A 19045-nucleotide genomic window follows, 5' to 3' on the forward strand; every position below is an offset into this window, starting at 1 on the left:
CCAGCACCTGTCTCTGTTTATGTCTGTTTCCTAGTAACTCTCTCTCGCTCTTATACTCTCTCCAGCCATAATCGTTACACTATGAGTATAATGATTAAGGAGCCGTTGCCTATAATGTTATGTTTAAAGTGTTTTTATTTCTATGCGTATTATTATGAAAATCATTGATAGAAAGCAATCATTGCTTATTTTCACAATGTCAACCGAAGTGATGCTGTACCTGTTACAAATAGCGACATGTTGTCAGGTTGTGAAAATGCAAGCAAACAAACAAACAAGCAAATAAGAAAGAAAAAACTCCGAATTCGTGTAACAGGTTATGTTACAGTACTTTGGTACTGATGTTATGGATTTATTTTTAAAATTTATAACGTACCGTTCCAAGAACTAAAGAACGGCGAGGGCAAAAAAGACTTCCACAAAAGCAGTCATCATTTATATGATTGGTGGTTTTTCACGGCCTTAATCGCATTTCCCAGTATTTTGTGTTTATTATTAAATATGATACTATACTTTTGTTCCTACAGCCAGTCTTGGTCAGATGAATCCGAGGAAGGAGTCCTTTGCAGCATCACTTACATACGGGCTACCTGCACAACCTGCACAACCAGCAAATATCAGTCAGGTATATCGACAGGGTCATAACTGTTTACCGTACAGTAACCGTCGTTAACTACCAGAGTTGTGACAGCATTCTGAATGATAACTATAGATATTTTCGTCTCTGGTATATTGATTTTTAGCAATCTCCCACCATTGTACGGTCTTTGCCTTCTCAACTGAAAATCTGAAACTTCAATCATTTTAAATGGAGAAGTGGATTCTTCTTGGAACGATTTTGATCAGGAAGATTTTGTTCTGTGGATCTGTAAAAGCAAATGGCGTGATCCTAGCTGACATAGTGAACCAGTTAGATACTACCAACTCGCTGGTCGCCTGGGCCTTTTCACTACAAAATGGGATTGCTTTATTGATATGTGAGTATGATAAATATATATATATATATATATATATATATATATATATATATATATATATATATATATATGTATATATATACGTTTCATACATATATATATATATATATATATATATATATATATATATATATATATATATATATATATATATATATATATATATATGAAATGTTCATACCCTAAAATAAGATTACATGAATTTATGGTCATCATTTCATATTAAACGTTCAATGTGTCCACCATTAGATTCTATAATATATTATAAGGAACTTGTTGTGTCCCTGTTTTATCATTCATAATTTAATCCGTGCGTCATAAACCCAGTTTTCCTGACACGAAAAATACAGTATTCGATGAAAATGTTGACAATTTTGCGGGTAATCAGTTTTTAGATATAACAACAAGTACAACACAATACATGACTGTGACATATCTTTCTGTATTACAGTATAGTGGTTCGTCATGTGTTGATAATGTGAAGAAACTTAAAAGTACGGGTCTGTGGCAATGCAAATCGATTGATTGGAGTCACGATATTTTCTAGTGGGAAGGTACAATTAATGAATAGAACAATGGATGAATTGCGAATGCGTATTTATATATCAACTTCTCGGGCTTTCCTCTTCCGCGCTCATACTCTTTCGTACAAATTCAGAAAATTTAAGGTAATTCGTGAATGGCACTTTATTGATCTCTTTAAAGCCTTTACATAATAGCCCACTCTCATGCATGAGCTCGATAGATCATACGGTGTATATATATAAGAGGGCATCCTTTGCAATTGTTCAGAAATTAGCTCCTAAGGCAATCGTTATACCAGTACGTTTGTGGCTAATATACCAAGACTTAAACCTACAAAATGTTGGTTGTGACGTGCCACAGGGGTATATTCTTGGACGGTCCTTTCCTACTTGGTTTTGATAACGACATTCATCGTTCAAGTGATAATATATTAATGACTCAATATGTTGACACCAACCTGTAATGTCCTGGGACTCAGACCCTTTGTCAATTACTGTTAACTTACTATTGAAGAAGAGTTGCATCATGCATTGATGTGGCTTCATCTCATGATATATTTGATCCAATCAAAAAGCAGTATACAAACAACAAAGTACGAAAGCACAAAGCGGATCAGGATGTACAAAGGGAAACCAGATTCATATAGCCCGGAGGCCTGTACACCCTTACAATAAGAGACCTAGAACTAAAATAAATATATAAATATATAATATTCACAAATAAACCATAAGAAAGATAAGAATTAAAAATGACAAATTACACATGTGATAAAGCTAAGAAATGTTCCTTAATATTGCACAAAAATGACTGGTAAGAACCACACAAGAGCGAATTCCTGGTCTCAAGGGGAAGTTCATTCCAAATCCTAGGAAATTGGTTAACTCAATCAATTCATTTTTAAAACATTTGTTCTTGCAAAAGCATGATTAAAAAGTAAATTATCAGTGTGGTGGGAATTTACAGTGATGTTTACAATAGCAGGACAAGAAATTTACCAAATGGGCACTTTGTAACAAAAGGAACCAATAGAAGTTCTTTATGCTAACAAACTTTCACCTTACTGCCAATAGTATCCGTTCTGTGATGTTCTCTATTCGCAACAAATCGATCCCATCAAGTCGCAAGGGGCATAATATCTAAAACCCTGCAGATAAAATGTTATCAGGTTGTGCAGTAAATTGTTCAGGGTGCCTTTGAAAATATATATTGATAAGACCCCTAGTATGAACAGCCTAGTGTACCTTTCTTTTTCACAAAGTTATCTTCCCGTATCTATTTTCTGTACTGCCCAGAGAACGCCTGCGATAAAGCATTTGATTGATACTATTTGTATCGGACAGATCCTTGGGCATGTCAAATACAGTGGGCAAGCACATTCGTGGTAGGCAGAAACGGACTCTGAGGCATGTACAGTTTGCACGCAAGAAAAAGAATATTACAAACGACTTGACCAAGACTATCGAAAATACAGTTTTCGGTGACAATGTTAACAATTAAAAATTTTGTAAACATAATTTAAAAAATATTATAACTTAGCACCACATTTATTGTATATGCAGCAAAATTTCTAAAGGAGTCGGTATTCTTAACCGACTGAAAATTCGCTTATCAAAAAGAATTCCCCGTAATTTAGTTTGGTGTTTCAATCGTCTTTACGGGCACCAAGAAGGTGATTGTATCCCAGCAGCATTCCTGTAAATCGTTTGAATTCCACTCAGCGTTGTATAGCTCTTTGAGTGACCGTCTCAAGTTTGTACATACCAACGATAACCTTACAACTATTTTACAAAGCTCTTTTGTTATCTAAGTATTCCTAACGTCTCCTCTCTTGTATCCCCTCTTCTTTTTTGTTTACTAGTCTAGCCTGGTTTCGTAAAGATGTGGATAAATAATGGGGTGAGCAAGGTGGGGTGAACGGGGTGGGGTGAGCCGGGTGGGGTGAGCCGGGTGGGGGTGAGCCGGGTGGGGTGTCCTTTGCTTTCTTTGTTTGTCAGTTCAAACTCGATCATTTTGCTCATTGGCCTGTTTTTCTTGCTCTCCGAAGATTTCTATTCCACACGTTTTCTTGTATGTATTTATTAGTATAGTCTCCTAAATCATTCAATTATCTTTCCACTGTATGTGCTTCTGTTTGTGATTTATTAATTGTTGATGTTCTCATTATTATGTTTTAGCCAAGTTATCCCTTTTGAATTGGTTGTTTGATTGATTGAAATCAAATCTAAGAATTTCAACAACGAAAAAGACTCAATTTATGGTACATGAAAGAAACATTATATTCTCGATGGTCTATTGTTTTACACTCCAACAGCTCCGTTGGTCATGTTTCTACTAAACTACTTCTCCGAGAGACAACTCTGCATGGTTGGTGGACTACTGGGTGGCCTGGGATACATCTACTGTGGCTTAATGATGACGTCAGTTTATCAACTATTTATAGGACTGTCAGTGTCAGGTATGTGGTACAACCATCCAAAAAAGGATGTATTTCAGAACTTGGTATACAAAAAGGTTTGCTGTATAGCCTGCCGTATATAGTAATTTAAAAACGCAAAATCGGTGATACATACTGTACATCAGAAGTTCTGAACAGGTACGTCACGTCACAGAGTTGTTACATGAAATAATAGTTTTGTTCAAGTTTTGTTGATTCCGTCGCTGGGCAAATCAATTAAGGCAGGCTATCGTTTCTGTGATTATAAAGGTTCATATTGTATTGGATTGTGTCGTGTCACACAGACCAAGCCACGTGATACATATACTAATTATATCATATCCTAACTGATGTCATTATGATACCGATGTGATTAAAATCATGCACTAGGATGCTTTTGACTCTCGAGTTATCAATTGTTTCATCCTGTACCCAAAATGTCTCGAAAATTTAAGGAAAGCTTTTGTGTTATTTGTGACAAACCTGTCGTCTTAATACATTCTTTTCTGCCGATATCATACGAAATAGAGTGTTATTATCCAGTCCTTTTCCAGTCCTATACCTGAATTGCAGCTGAAACTCAGCACCGTAGCTTAATTAAGTCTCGAATAATTTTCTGTGCTGTTTTGGTAGTTTTCCTTCTGTAATATTATCAATTTTAACGACATGTGAGTGTTGTCCTGCAATCACTTTCTTTGAATGTTGTATTTCATGACATCATACGTGTACGTTTGTACATAATATGCAGCTGTTTACATGAATTTCAATATGAATTTAACCAATGTTAAAATGTATATTTCAAGCATTTCACGACAGAACATACCTCGATGTGAAAGAAAGGAACTCCTGTATAAGCGTATGCGTGGAATTCTTATAATAGCCACAGAAAAAAAAGCACGTTAGTTTGTTTTTCAAAGTTGTGTGTTATATATGAACATCACATATATCAACAACCAAATTTGCAAACTGCTAGCATTTCGTCGACAATATTTTGCAAGCAGGTCTATGAGATTTCTTTTGCTGTCTATAAGGTCAACTATATATGAGTATAGATTTACGACGTATATAAATAGGCATATACATGTTACTTGGTTCCAACAAACAAGAAGGGGGGGAAAAACGTACTGAAGTAACATGAATTCTCATCTAACACACAGGCTTTGGATTCGGTCTAGCTATTTTGCCATCTTTTGTAAGTCTGCAGTATCACTTTCAACCTACGGAATTACCATTGATCATTTCTGCAATAGGCACATTTGATTACATAGGAGTAGCCATCTTGCCTCCAGTACTGCAGCTATTTCGTAGCGATTACGGACTGAAAAATTCATTAATTTTACTCGGTGCTCTTGCATTCAACGTAGCAACCTGCGGCGCGGCCGCGAGAAGGCCGCGCAATGTTAAACAAACTAATAACAAACAAACTAATGCAGTAAGACAACCTGATCAGGAGGAACCAGCAAGTAATAGAGATACGAAAGGCATCAGAAAACTTTTCTCGAATCTAAGAAGTTTATTTCAGCACAAGAACATAGGTATTCTGCTGATAGCTGAATTTGTCGCATTCTATGTCTTTGCTTCTTGGGCCATCTTCTTAGTCTCTCTGGGAAAAACGCAAGGGTTGACCGATGAAGAATCTGTGTTTCTATCGACTGCCGGAGGACTTGGAGGTTTTATTGGGAAGTGCAGTGCAGCTGTACTTTTCAAGTTTAAACTGGTAAATCCTTTTACTGCAACGCTGATACCATGTTTTACTACGGCAGCTGTATTCGTTGTCGCTACAATGTCCACGGATTTTCATATTCTCCTAGCTTTAATTTTCATCAGCGGGTTAACCCAAGGAATAAACAGTTCTTGCGTATTTTCATTGATGCCGGGTTCGGTCTGTCCATATCACTACAGGCAAATTCTTATTCTTGAATGTTTGTCATGTGGACTCGGAACTCAATTTTCGGGATACGTTTCAGGTAATGGTTTCCAATTCTTCGTTAATCAAGCCATCTCTCTCGGATGTCTTACTTTATATGTGGTTTTATAATTTTTACCATAACGTCTGTCTGTCGTCGGCTAGTGCGTCTGTCCCCTTCTGCAGTCATTCCGTCCGTCTCTCTCTTTATGTTTCTATATACGTATTTGCCTATCTGTAAACATGTCTATCAGTCTGTAACAAGGTCCTACTGACAACTGAGTGGACAGAGTGATCTGACTTAAAGGCATTGAAGACTCGCCCAAAGCAGCGTGCCGCCATCTTTAAAAAGTTAACTTTCCGTTGCTTGCAAGTTGCTTGCAAGTTTTTCCCTTGTCGCTACAAAATGCAGACAGTAATGAAAAGTGCTACCTTGTTATCTTTAGCTGTGACCTGAGATGTCCATCGCTGTATCGTTTGTACACTGTGCTGTGGGTATTGACCGCAGCCGTATGTATATCTGACTGTACACTAGTGTCTAATTACCGACTGTAGCAAGCTGAGTGTGTAATTTCTGCGATCGATGGTGGTGTCTGACACTTCTGTTACATCTCATTCGAAACTAGTTCAGATTACCGGCATTAGACGTTTCTCTTTGCGCGAGTCTTCACACCCTTTAAGGGATTGTTTGGTTTCTAAATGAGGATATATAGGTTGTCTTATATAGTAACGATTATGAGGCAGACTATATGTCGTATCTTCTTTCATAACGATTACAAGACATGTGATTACGATTCGGTAGTTGGAACTTGTTGTTAACAAACTACGTGAGAGGATTTTTCAATACGGGCTTAGGAGCCTAATATCTTTTTTTTAAAAATCTCTCTCATGCAGGAACAATTCAAGACGTAACGGGATCTACCATCTATGTATATTTGTTCAACGCAATGCTCAACATTTTATTAGTCCTGTTATCGATCTGGTGGGCGTGTGATCCAGAACCAAACCTGGAATGTGACAAGTCGTCGCTTTGAATCAATGGTGACAGTGGTGGGATATAGTACATAACCGGTTCGGCCTTACATGCGGATATTAATGAAATTGTTTAACCAGTCAGAGTATACTTTCAGTTTGTGATGTCCATGTTTTGTAACTTGATGTGGAATCAAGAATCTTGCTTCAATTAACTGTGATACTATTTGTACTGTGACCCTATAACGTCATAAGTCACTGAGACACTCGGCCCATACCCAACACTCGCCACTGAAATAGGGAAAAAACAGCCGCAAACTTCTTAGCCTATGTTCGAGGTTAAGAGACGGCAGCTATTTTGCGCATAACAGGACTCGGTACGGTATTTAGTGCGCTTGGGCAGTAATCAGTTATACGATTCAACGTGCAAAAGCAAGTTGAACTCGAGGATACAACTTTCCCTAAAAGAAAAGAAATGTAGCTCACCCTCCCCTTCAAGTGGGAAGCTCTTTCTTCTGTCCTAACAGCTCAATTATATGAGTTAATTATGAATGTATATACAGGACCGCAAGCTAGTGCGGGGTTCTGTATATTGTAAGGGGACCTTAAATGACCGTTCACTTTCAAATACCTTCGTAGTTTTGCGTCGTTTATATATATCACATATAGATGTCACACTCCCATTACTTCACTGAATTAAATAATAACTCCAAGGTCGTTATTCATAACAGTTGAAGGCGGTATAGAGTCACTGATACTCTTGGAAATGCAAAATAGGCCTATGCTTCTTTTGCTACTAGGTGAATGCAGCACTAATGTGTAGAGTGTAATCAAATGATATGGAAAAAAGTATCGATATCTGATGGTACTGGCGATACGGTGGTTTATATTCAACCATCTTGTCGGAGAAGCGTATATAAGGAGGTGTGAAATAGCGTGATATAGGCTACATACCTGCTGATAAAAACAATTTCCCCTTCCGAACTTAAATCGGAACCCGATTAGTACTATATATATATATATATATATATATATATATATATATATATATATATATATATATATATATATATATGTATATGTATATATATATATATATATATATATATATGTATATATATGTATACATATAAATAAATATATATATATATATATATATTTACATATATATATATATATACATTTATTCAGAAATGCAGGATACATAGCCATTTACATGGAATAATTTTACACAACAGTGTTACCTTGTTAATTCATAGTAAAACTTTATTCTGGTAGATTAGATGTCTTAAAAGAGTTTGCTGTTACAGATACTAACAAATTAAGCAATTTAGCCATAACATTCACTGAATTTTGAATAAACCATCACTTACTAACAAAAACAAAGATTTTTATCAATCAAGTTGACAAAATATAGCAAAGATTTTATATATGATTATTTTTGGTATGATTTTCCCAAAGCGAACATAAAATACCAGTATTTTTTGATAAATAGTCATTTTGGGGCACGATGGATATATTGTACAAATTTGTTGTATCTTTAGGGCGTTCCAATACGCCCAACTAATATAGTGTAGCAATACACCTCTACTTGCAATTGTTTTTATCTTTGGGGCGTACCGATACGCCCCAACCAGTTTCATGTAGCAAAACACCTCTACTATTAATTGTTCTTATCTTTGGGGCATACCAATACGCCCCTAAACAGTAGCAATATAACCCTACTAGCGATTGTTTCTATCTTTGGGGCGTACCAGTACGCCCCAACCAGTTAAGTGTAGCATTACACCTCTATGATAAATTGTATATATCTTTGGGGCGTACCAGTACGCCCAATCAGTTTAGTGTAAATAACACTCCAACCATTAGCGGGGCGTATTGGTACGCCCCTTAGAACTGTATTGCAAGCCACTAAATTTTGTAACTTCTTGGTGCTAAATGGCACTCCAACCAGTAGCGGGGCGTATTGGTACGCCCCTCAGAACTGTATTGTAAGCCACTAAATGTTGTTACTTCTTGGTGCTAAATGACACTCCAACCAGTAGCGGGGCGTATTGGTACGCCCCTTAGAACTATATTGTAAGCCACTAAATGTTGTTACTTCTTGGGGCTAAATGACACTCCAACCATTAGCGGGGCGTATTGGTACGCCCTCAGAACTGTATTGTAAGTCACTAAATGGTGTTACTTCTTGGTGCTAAATGACACTCCAACCAGTAACGGGCGTATTGGTACGACCCTTAGAACTGTATTGCAAGCCACTTAATGGTGTTACTTCTTGGTGCTAAATGACACTCCAACCATTAGCGGGGCGTATTGGTACGCCCCTCAGAACTGAATTGTAAGCCACTAAATGTTGTTTCTTCTTGGTGCTAAATGACACTCCAACCAGTAGCGGGGCGTATTGGTACGCCCCTCAGAGCTGTATTGTAAGCCACTTAATGGTGTTTCTTCTTGGTGTTAAATGACACTCCAACCAGTAGCGGGGCGTATTGGTACGCCCCTCAGAGCTGTATTTTAAGCCACTTAATGGTGTTTCTTCTTGTGCTAAATGACACTCCCATGCAGTTGTGGGGTGTATTGGTTTCACTGATTCACTTTTTTGCAGGGACAAGTGGTATTTATCTTCCTTTTAATTCATGTAAGATAGTAACCTACTAAATTTCAGTTTATGGTCATGTATAGATAAAATATAACATGAAATACATAAGTTGGTACAAACAAAGAATAATTTTCTCATTGTGTTATTTTTTGTCTCAAATTTATATATCTGCAGTATGATTACAATGCATTTGCCTTTTTAACTCACATTTTGAAGGTTTATAGACAATGACAGTCATAGCGTAGATTTTTCCCTTATATATACCATATTTTTATACCCGAGTGCAAACGTCATTAAAAGCAATATAATTTCTGGTAAATTTATCAATGTTGAACAAAAAGTTGTTTTTTCTAGGATAAAAGTCAGGATTAAAAAGTTCCTAGAAACCCTAAGTGTTTCCTAGCCTATATAAATATATATATATATATATATATATATATATATATATATATATATATATATATATATATATATATATATATACATATACATATATATATATATATATATATATATATATATATATATATATAAATATATATGTATATATATATATATATATATATATATATATATATATATATATATATATATATATATATATAATGCAGATGAGGTTGTTGCAGTTCTCCTGGCCCAGTATTTGTATAGGCGTGCATCCACCCCACCCCCCCCCTCCCTCGAAATTCTCTCCAGCGAAATTCTCTCCAGCACTTAAGTCTTAATCATAGCAATGATTTGTAATGTTATAGGTAATAATCCCTTTAGACATGCATACACAGGTCTTTACCAGTACTCCCTAAGAAACTAAAGAAATGCCTTCTTTACAAATACAAGACTTACTCGACAATCAAATTTGGATAATTATACCTGGAATTTAACAATATAATACAAAGGTCATGAAAAGTTTAAAGGGCTGGTTCTGATACATCTGTGAGCTAATGTCAACTGATTGGAATGTGATTATAAACGAGAAAACTACTCACAGTACCGTATATACTCCTATATATGCTAAGCAATGATGCGACAAAATATATAGCGATTAACTGACAGTAAGTACTGATATGGTACTCTTAGCATTACAATCAAATTACCAGATGAAACAGATGGCCCCTTAGATAGGCCAGATTTACATACCATATATGCTTATAAATATTTGAGTATAGGACCGAATAAAGATACCAAACCGTACAGGAGTAAAAGAAGGGTTCCACTTCTTAGTGGTTTTCAATCAACGGGCATGTTGTATAGACCAACATGTGGTTTATTTAATTAATAGGAGGATATCTTTATTCACGAATACCATTATAGTTTGCAGTTCTCTGTCTTTTATTTAACTAAAAATTTGAACACTTAATCATTCTTCATGGAGAAGTGGATTCTTGTCGGAACGATTTTCATCAGGAAGCTGTTATTCAGTGGGACCGTAAAAGCAAATGGAGTAATCCTAGCTGACATAGTGAACCAGTTACATACAACCAACTCGCTGGTCGCCTGGGCCTTTTCACTACAAAATGGAATTGCTTTCTTGATATGTGAGTAATACCCTATAGACTAAAATGAAGATTACATAAATTTAAATGGTCATCATTGCATATTAAATATGAAGTTCAATGTGTCCTCCACCATCAGATTCTGTAATATAATATAAGGAACTTGTTGTGTCCCCTTTTTATCATTTGTCATGTTTTGCTTTTCACTCACTGCTTTTCATCAACTGAAGGGGACAGATGCTCTTTCAGTCCATTAATATTCGAGAGAGGATAGCTCGTAGATGGTTGTGGCGTGGCTGAATGTAATAATCAATGATTTCATTAAGTATTGAGCTAACTCTTCAGAAATTATAATTGATACGAAAGAATCATGTCACTAAGCAGGACCAAGAACGGCAGGCTCACATCCAACGAGATTTAAATAGTTGTTACTGGATCACTGGTTCTCTAAAGAAGAGGACACATTTTGCCCCACTCGAGGGACAATGTGTAAAGCAATTTACGTGATCTAGGGTACTGGAAAGACAAGGGCCGTGTGTGTGGTATATGTTTGTGAGGGGTGTAGGGGAGGGGGTAATAATGGACGGGGAACCGCAATGAACCCCAATATTAAATTTCTTCTCTTGATCTGATCTGTTGTGTCAGAGTGTGTTTTTATCACCATCATTCCTTGTATGCTGATATTTTTTTCCTAGTTGTAAATATCCGTGAACTAGGGATGGGCAGGCGATGAATGTGTGGTTGGGCGTGTCCCAGTCTCATTACGGGTATACTGTGTCTAAACTTGATTTGTTACTCCTACCGTAGTATTAAAGTCAAAGTGTTCTATTCTTATTGGTTGTTATACAGTATAAGCCTACAGAAACATTGATTGCAGTGGAATCAACAAAGTTAGTGGCTTGATAGATTGCTTACTTGGTAGTTTTGTTTTGCCTGCCTGCGGTACAGCAGCACCCAGTGACGACGTTAAGTGACCGTCGCATTTCATTGTCTTTAGTAAGTAGTGATAGGGTTGCAGGGCACCCCGTCCCACCCTCACCCACCCATCCAGAGGTCGTAGATTGGAAAATTTGAGAAAATGTTTTTAGGATTTTTTTTAGAATTGTAGGAAGCATAATAGATCGTATAATTAATAGGAGGTAGTTTAGGACGTATTGTAGGAAGCATTTTGCATTTTTTTTTTAAGGAAAAGTGGTGGGGTTAAAGATGACGCTATAAAGATGACGTTGCATATAATATTTTATTATTATTTATATATAGACCTATATGCCTAGTGGTATAGAGCATATCTTAAACTTGTTATGTTGACGATTATTTACATAATTAAGCATTGGGAGAAGTGTTTGGAATTAGCATACTATAACCCCTTTGTGTACATCATGCCGTCTATATACAGCGTTCATAAATGTCAATATTCCGACACGTACATTTTTGTTTTTGTCTTTCCTCAAACAGCTCCGTTTATCCTGTTTTTACTAAACTACTTCTCCGAGAGAAAACTCTGCATAATTGGTGGATTATTGAGTGGCCTGGGATACATCTACTGTGGCTTAATGATGACGTCAGTTTATCAACTATTTGTCGGACTGTCAGTTTCAGGTCGGTATGCCCTCATTTAGTTCTTAACATTTTCAGAATTATTAAAATGCAGGGGAAACACTTTTGCACGTTTTCCCTTTAAATCTTCTGCATTTCTTGCTATTGAAGACCGTAAAACTATATTAAGCCTGAGGATGGAGCTGCGTGAATTAACGCTGTTTTTACCCGTGCATGTGCGTTCAATGGCGTAAAATGTTATAAGAAATTGAGGGATAGAAAACCGATCAGGGGCATTTATCAGATGAATTTTTCGTTTTGGGGATGCTACGGTGGCTCAGATTGGAGATTCGAAATAACGACTAGTTTATGACCAAATTGATACTTTCTGTAAACTGCACAAACTCAGTGGTTCATCACAATTTTTGACTGTTCCCGTAGAAAAAGAAAAGAGAAACAGATTATACCTGAAGACCTGACAATCTAGGCTACATGAAACGAAAAAAACAAATGATCATTTGGCTGCATGACGCCCTAATACACAGGATCCGACTGAATTATTTAGTATACAGTGCTATGCAGCCCAAGTTGCAGAGTGAGGGGAAGAAACATTCTCCTGCCCCCACTTTTCAAAGCAGCATATTTGGCCCACCTGGTTCCATCACCTATGCCATTTAATTTTGGATTTAGTTCAATCTGTCCCGGGTTGGACCACAGTCAAACGTAAAGTGCACAACATAAGTGATGGTACAGGTCTACTCAACAATGTGTTCTCAATGCTCCATCTACATAATTATGATTAACGTCACCCAATGCCCATGGTTGGCACAGGGGTTTGTGCCCCCCCCCCCCCACGCAGAGTGCAGACTACTAAGTGACATGACTCGTCATCGCACTCCTCCTTACATTGCCCCCCCCCCCGCACTCTTAAACTGTTAGTTTACCTCCTTAACTTTGTTGGTGTCTCCCCCCCCCCCCCCAACTCAGAATTCCTGGCTATGGGCCTGCGTCATAGCATCACTAATTATCAGTTATTATGAGTTATGCACAGTTTTTTACTTCTTTCAAATAACTAATAAAGATCAATAATAAATGTTGATCCCCTTAACGTGACGTATTCTCTCACTCATAGGTCTTGGATTCGGTCTAGCTATTTTGCCATCTTTCGTTGCACTGCAGTATCACTTTCAACCTACGGATTTACCATTGATCATATCTACAGCAGGCACATTTGATTACATAGGAGTAGCCATCTTGCCTCCAACACTGCAGCTGTTTCGAAGCGAATACGGAATGAAAGATTCAATGATTTTACTCGGTGCTCTTGTGCTGAATGTAATGGCTTGCGGCGCAGCCTCGAGAAAGCCGCGAAAAAGTACCAAACAAACTATCGGAGTGGAAACACCTAACCAGGATGAACAGACGAGTGACAGAGATACAAAGGGAATCAAAAACCAGCTTTTGAATCTACCTACTTTATTTCAACATAATAACATAGGTATTCTGCTAATAGCTGAATTTGAGGCATACTATGTCTTTGCTTCTTGGGCCATCTTCTTAGTCTCTCTGGGAAGAACATTAGGGTTGACCGATGAAGAATCTGTGTTTTTATCGACTGCCGGAGGACTTGGGGGTTTTATTGGGAGATGCTTGGCAGTTGTACTTTTCAAAGTTAAACGTATTAATGCTTTCACTTCTATACTGATACCATGCATCATTACAGGAAGTGTATTCATTACCGCTGTAATGTCTACGAACTTTTATATTATTTTAGTTTTAATTTTCATCAGCGGGATAACCCAAGGATTAAACAGTTCTAGTGTATTTTCATTGATGCCGGGTATGGTATGTCCATATCATTACAGGCAAGTGATGGTTTTTGAGTGCTTGTCATGCGGTCTAGGAATTCAATTTTCGGGATTTATTTCAGGTAAATATCACTTTCTTTAAAAAAGACATCTTCTTTTCCAAAACTCGTATACAGAACACGTACCGTATGAGTGTGCGTGCGTATGTGCGTACGTGCGTATGTGCGTGTGTACGCGTGCATGTGCGCGTGCGTGTATGTACGAATACATGCAGTGGATAACTGTATGGACGGATGGGTGTGTATTTGAGAGGATGGATAAATGGTGATGGGTAGCTGGATGGGATGGTTGGACGGGTATGCAAGGATAAGTAAATGGATGTGTATGGGTGGATGGGAGGGTAAATGAGTGGATGGATGGGTGTGAGTGTGTGTGTGGGGGTGGGTGGGTGGAATAATGGAAAGGCGGTTGGGCGTAGAGTGAACAAATTTAAAATAAATATTTTTATACCAGAAAAAGAAAACGTTTAGTGGTTACGATGCCTAAACATATTCATAGTATGGCAAAGCCATACATGTTAATAAACATGATCTTGTGTACACCAAAATGAAGAGGATTATCTATTAACTAATGCGGCAACATGTAAAGAAAGCTATCAGGAATCATTTATCATCGTTGACAGAGCATCAGCCATTTAAGTCACTGATAAGGATTTTACAGTATCGAATTTTTATTCCAATTACTATTTGAAATATACTGTAGACACATAGATTGTATGAAAAAAAGGAAATTTTCTGTTACCAATTTTGAGCTTGGAAACCCCTTTAAGATGTGTTATAAGACTGCGAGCTCTACATGAAATTGGTTACATGCACTGTGAAATATTTTGACAACCTACAAGTCACTTGGTATAAATCACAAACATACTGAGATATTGTCAACAATTCTGTAACTGGACGACAAACATTAATCTTGGAGTGACTCGAACTGGGGAACTTATGATTGGAAGGCACCAGCGTTTACCACTGAGCTAACACTCCGTAGCTAATACAGAGTTTGACATATGTTGTCCTCTTTGATCTCTACCAAGTTGAATCATAGGGCATCTATCTACGAAGTATGACATTGATTCAACTTGTGGTTGACGACATATCTTGTTTACAAGCTATTTTTTGGACTATTTCACATTAAGCCCCAAAAACTTAAGTATATTAAGGAGGTCAACGTTGTACTTGCAAAGAGCATATACTTAATACGTAGTTACAATCACCATACCAAGTATGAACTAAAATCGAACATACTGTACTGTTGAAGAGATATTGACATTTTAGTAAGTTTATGTTAAGCCCCGCCCACTCATCAATATGCATGAGATGGAAACCACAAACAGTATAGGGCACATCTACACATCATGGGGCATCTATCTACCAACCATGACAATTATTCAACTTGTGCTTCTTGTGATATCGTGTTTGCAAGCTGGCCGTCACATACACACACACACAAATCCACACTACATCACGACTGCAAAGGTGACTGGGCCTACGGCATCGTAACCAACAATGAATTGATGTAAAGTATTAAGAAGCGATTTTCACAACGGGTATTTGGGTTTAAAATATCCCGTTACAGTGTCTCTTTCTCTTTCTTGCAGGAATGATTCAAGACGTAACGGGATCTACCATATACGTATACTTGTTCAACGCAATGCTCAGTTTTGCGATGGTGCCGTTAGCAATCTGGTGGGCGTGTGATCCACAACCAAATTTGAAGTGCGACATGTCCTAGGCCTACACAGCAATAGAAATGTTGCTTTATTTAGTTTGTTAATTGGTCGATATTAATATAATATTTAAGAAGGAGAAATAAACATGCACGTCAATTGAAATATGTTTTTTTCTTCTTCATAATAGTAGTTTGTAATAAAGCAGCTGTCTGTATCGGCATTAGGCATATCAAAAGACTTAGCAATTTGCTTCAAACCAAAGTTCACCTTACATCGTACAATAACTTAATTTTACAACATATTTCTGATTGTAACATGCATAGGTATTAAGTGCATATTCTTCATAAAAGTGTAGTATTTATTTTCTCAAATACAAATTACATTGATCATATCCAAGGGCGTAGGAACCGGGGGGGCTGGGGGGCGCCAGCCCCCCAGTGAAAAATGTGGAGGTGCGGAAGTATCATTCCGCCCCCCCGCTTCGCAAGTCAGAAAACCCCTTTTTCATTTCCAAATGAGAAAAAAAATCTCATTTGGAGCACCAAATTGCATCTAAGGCCAGGTGAAAATACAAAATTAAGTTTACAAAATGGAGTGGGTGTTGAAGTGTGCTATATTTAGACCGGCAGCCCAGAGCACTTTGATCAAACGAACGAGGTACCAATATCTGAGTATTGGAACATTTGTGGAAAAACCCAGTATATCCAAAAGTGGACGTCTGCCGTGGTCGCTCTGCTGCATGTGGCCCATGGGGCCGGTTAAAGGGGGCCAAAAAATGCATCTGATCAAACGAACGAGGTACCACTTGAAACCAATGTCAACTTAATGCATGAATGCCACATAGTACTGAATGGCCCATGACAGACAAATTTTCTGCTGCAAAGGGCCCGCCAGACGCCCCAAAAGGGCCCCTAAAAATGCATCTGATCAAACGAACGAGGTACCACTTGAAACCAATGTCAACTTAATGCATGAATGCCACAAAGTAATGAATGGCCCATGCCAGACAAATTTTCTGCTGCTAAGGGCCCGCCAGACGCCCCCAAATATGGCCCAAATGCCCATTATCGTAGCATTGACCCAGATTAAATATGCAAGGTACCACTCAAAACCGGTTTGGAATGTTCGGGTTGACCTTACAGACTATGGAAATAATCATGCCAGACAAATTTTCTGCTACAAAGGGCCCGCCAGACGCCCCAAAAGGGCCCCTTAAAATGAATTTGATCAAACGAACGAGGTACCACTTGAAACCAATGTCAACTTAATGCATGAATGCCACAAAGTACTGAATGGCCCATGCCAGACAAATTTTCTACTGCTAAGGGCCCGCCAGACGCCCCCAAATATGGCCCAAATGCCCATTATCGTAGCATTGACCCAGATTAAATATGCAAGGTACCACTCAAAACCGGTTTGGAATGTTCGGGTTGACCTTACAGACTATGGAAATAATCATGCCAGACAAATTTTCTGCTACAAAGGGCCCGCCAGACGCCCCAAAAGGGCCCCTTAAAATGAATTTGATCAAACGAACGAGGTACCACTTGAAACCAATGTCAACTTAATGCATGAATGCCACAAAGTAATGAATGGCCCATGCCAGACAAATTTTCTACTGCTAAGGGCCCTCCAGACGCCCCCAAATATGGCCCAAATGCCCATTATCGTAGCATTGACCCAGATTAAATATGCAAGGTACTACTCAAAACCGGTTTAGAATGTTCGGGTTGATCTTACAGACTATGCAAATAATCATGCCAGACAAATTTTCTGCTACAAAGGGGCCAACAGACACACTAAAAAAAAGGGCCTCCAAATGGGCTATGATCAATCATAGTTGGTACCACAAAAAAACCAATATCAAATGCAAAGGTACTTTCCACAGATTAAAGAACTGCCAATGCAAGACAAATTTTCTTCTGCATAGGTCCCACCAGATAGAAAGAATAGGTTGCCCAATGCGGCCCTATATGGGCCTAATGGATTGTATATTGATGCAGAATATATGTGCCTTGTGACATGACATTTGTAACATTCCACAGAGTAAAGAAATGCCAATGCAATACAAATTTTCTTCTGCAAAAGGCCCTCCACATGTAAAAGAAATATGCAGTTTAAATAGTTAAGATGCCACAAGAAACCAATCTATAACAATCAAGAACATCCTGAATTATTCAAATTCCTTCCCGCTACATAGGCCAATGGAATAATGAGATTAGTATACTAGTAGGTGTATCAATTACTGAACATTTCATTGAGCAAAACAAAAATGACGCGAACTCAGTCTTTGAGGGAGATCCTGACAGTTATAATGCATTCTCAAATCCATTCTTGTTCCTTTTATCTATTCTTTTTCCTTTTATCCAGTCAGTACTTTGTATCGTGAGCAGTGTTTAACTTGACAGTTACTTTGTTTCGCTGGAAACACTGGAGCAGATTAAAATCAGTTTATGTATTGTAAATAAGAAACCAAAAATCATTTTGTATCTTAAAACACTGTGTTTACGTTATTGTAAATCTACAAACTTTAAGTTTAAAATCTTGAGAAAGAACGCTTAAGTGTCATCTTAAGACATACATGTAGTCGAACAAAAGAGATTATGTTTTGTTTCTTAAGCTCAGACAAAGAAACAATTATCAAACAATGGTGAAAATGCTTTATAACGTGTACTTAACGATAAAGGTTTGGGTTGAAAGTAATGCTTCAATTATGTATCTTTTAAAAACCATATTGGACAGTTTCAAGTTGAAACTGTCCAATATGGTTTTTAAAAGATACATAATTGAAGCATAGAAATGTATATGTACCTTTATGCTAGGTACACTCTTTAAAGGACTTAAAATGCTAATATTGAACAAACAAATACTGATATCACCACGTATGACTCCATTCCCTGATACAAAATATAAAATGAGTAATTGGCGTATATTACTCCATCTTGGTCTTTTAGAACTTCCATCATTACACTAATTCAATTCGAATAGCTTGTAACAAGTCCAACAAATAGATGTGGCATCCATTTTTCAGAAATATGAATGCTAGATGAGGGTTTTTGTTTTCAT

At 37.5% G+C, this 19045-nt stretch overlaps 2 protein-coding genes across 2 annotated transcripts; both read left to right on the forward strand.

Moving 5' to 3' along the window:
* The first annotated feature begins 447 nt into the window (after positions 1-447).
* On the forward strand, positions 448-7811 carry LOC139960047 (monocarboxylate transporter 2-like). Its single transcript, XM_071958071.1, has 4 exons — positions 448-977; positions 3814-3957; positions 5094-5903; positions 6737-7811. Exons 1-4 carry the CDS (start codon positions 809-811, stop codon positions 6874-6876), a joined length of 1263 nt encoding a protein of 420 aa, XP_071814172.1. The 5' UTR covers positions 448-808; the 3' UTR covers positions 6877-7811.
* Positions 7812-10409: 2598 nt separating this feature from the next.
* On the forward strand, positions 10410-17254 carry LOC139959979 (monocarboxylate transporter 4-like). Its single transcript, XM_071957944.1, has 4 exons — positions 10410-10951; positions 12365-12508; positions 13578-14375; positions 15908-17254. Exons 1-4 carry the CDS (start codon positions 10783-10785, stop codon positions 16039-16041), a joined length of 1245 nt encoding a protein of 414 aa, XP_071814045.1. The 5' UTR covers positions 10410-10782; the 3' UTR covers positions 16042-17254.
* Positions 17255-19045: the final 1791 nt, after the last annotated feature.

This window comes from Apostichopus japonicus, chromosome 19 (genome assembly GCF_037975245.1).
Source record: "Apostichopus japonicus isolate 1M-3 chromosome 19, ASM3797524v1, whole genome shotgun sequence".
NCBI lineage: Eukaryota > Metazoa > Echinodermata > Holothuroidea > Aspidochirotida > Stichopodidae > Apostichopus > Apostichopus japonicus.